The sequence below is a fragment of the Aplysia californica genome, unplaced genomic scaffold (assembly GCF_000002075.1).
Source record: "Aplysia californica isolate F4 #8 unplaced genomic scaffold, AplCal3.0 scaffold00144, whole genome shotgun sequence".
Lineage (NCBI taxonomy): Eukaryota > Metazoa > Mollusca > Gastropoda > Aplysiida > Aplysiidae > Aplysia > Aplysia californica.
The window spans coordinates 766,431-767,904 of record NW_004797414.1 but is presented as its reverse complement, the minus strand read 5'-3'; the positions used below and the strand labels follow the sequence as shown (position 1 = coordinate 767,904).

The window sequence follows — 1,474 nt, the reverse complement described above, 5'->3', positions numbered from 1 at the left end:
TAAAGTCTTAGGCTCTTATATGGCCTACTAGTGTTGTAAGTTCCATTGTGGGTGGTTGGCGGGTGCTCTGGTGGGGTCTTCTAAAGCATAAAACAGGTTCCATAAAATGTCTATCAAAACCAAAACCAAACTGTAACTGACTCCCTACTCTCCGTGTCCCCTCCTCCTCCCAGGCTTATCTGGAGAACCTGTACAACCAGACGGTGGGTCAGACGAGCAGTCAGCACGGCCGGTCAGCCTCGCCGTCCACCTCCAGGCACAACTCTCACAGTAGCCTCAAGCAGCTGCAGATGGAGTGTCACGAGCTGCAGGTTAGACTAGAATGTTCACTCTGTCATGTCGGAAGTCCGAATGTTAACCGTAATGTCAGATGTGCGAGTTTCAAACTTGGGCATTCTGTTACACATGTGAATGTTAACTGTAGTGTCAGACATGCAAAAGTTAACTGTAAAGTCAGACATACGAATGTCAACCGTAATGGCAGAAGTGTGAATGTTAACCGTAATGTTAGACTTAAATATTAACTGTAACGTCAGAAGTGTAAATGTGTTCACCTTTGACATTCTGTTAGAATGAAATGTTAACTGTAATGTCAGATGTTCCAATGTTAACTGTAGTGTCAGACATGCGAATGTTAACCTAGGGCTTTTCCGTGACACATATGAATGTTAACCTTGGACTGGAGCTGTGAACGTTAACCTTGAGCATTGTGTAAGATGTGTGAATGTCAACCTCAGGCGTCCTGTCACACTTGCAAATGTTAACTAACACATTTGGTGAGACATGTGAATGTTAACTTTAGGCATCGAGGCAGACAAGTGAATCTTTACGTTAAGCATTCAGCCAAACATCATGAATTAAAACTTCAAAGTCCAGTCAAACATATGAACATTAACCTTAGGCACCCACTCAGACATGTGAATGATCACTTTAGGCTGAATGTGATTCAAGTCAGACATGTTCACCTCCTGCCTGAAGTCAGTTTTATGTTCCTTTAAATTTCTTTCTGCTGCTACTGCAAGCGCTATGCGCTGAAGGCTAGAATTGTTAACGTTAACTTCTCTTCTTCTCCTGAGCTTTAAGTCAGACTTGTTGACTCTTTAGCATTGTAAACGTACTGGGTGGACACATAGACTGGTATCAAAATATAATGTTAGAAATTGTGCACTTTGGTGTAATTCTGGTCCACCATAGGGCGAGCAATTAAACAAATTTAGGGGAGATTGTGTAACGGATCAGTTGTATGAAAAATATTTAGACATTGGGGTGGGTGGTTGGCGGGTGTCATTCTTATCTCTTCTTCTTTTTTGTGTTTGTTACTCTCTTGTATACCTCTAATCTTCTGCACTTATATGGCCTTATTTTGTTGCAAGTGCCGTAAAACTCATACTAAAAACTAAAAGAACGCATATTTTTTAATGTATGTTTTGAGGTAAATGTTGGTCACATTATTCCCGTTTATCATAATCTGGAG

At 41.1% G+C, this 1,474-nt stretch overlaps 1 protein-coding gene across 1 annotated transcript in view; it reads left to right on the top strand.

Annotated features, from left to right (window-relative positions):
• Positions 1-1,474, top strand: part of LOC101849046 (serine/threonine-protein kinase SIK3 homolog) — a gene marked incomplete in the record, with an annotated part of 34,676 nt that overhangs the window by 22,791 nt on the left and 10,411 nt on the right. Inside the window, 1 exon segment of the mRNA XM_013081747.2 lies at positions 174-311. Coding sequence (XP_012937201.1) covers positions 174-311 — 138 coding nt within the window.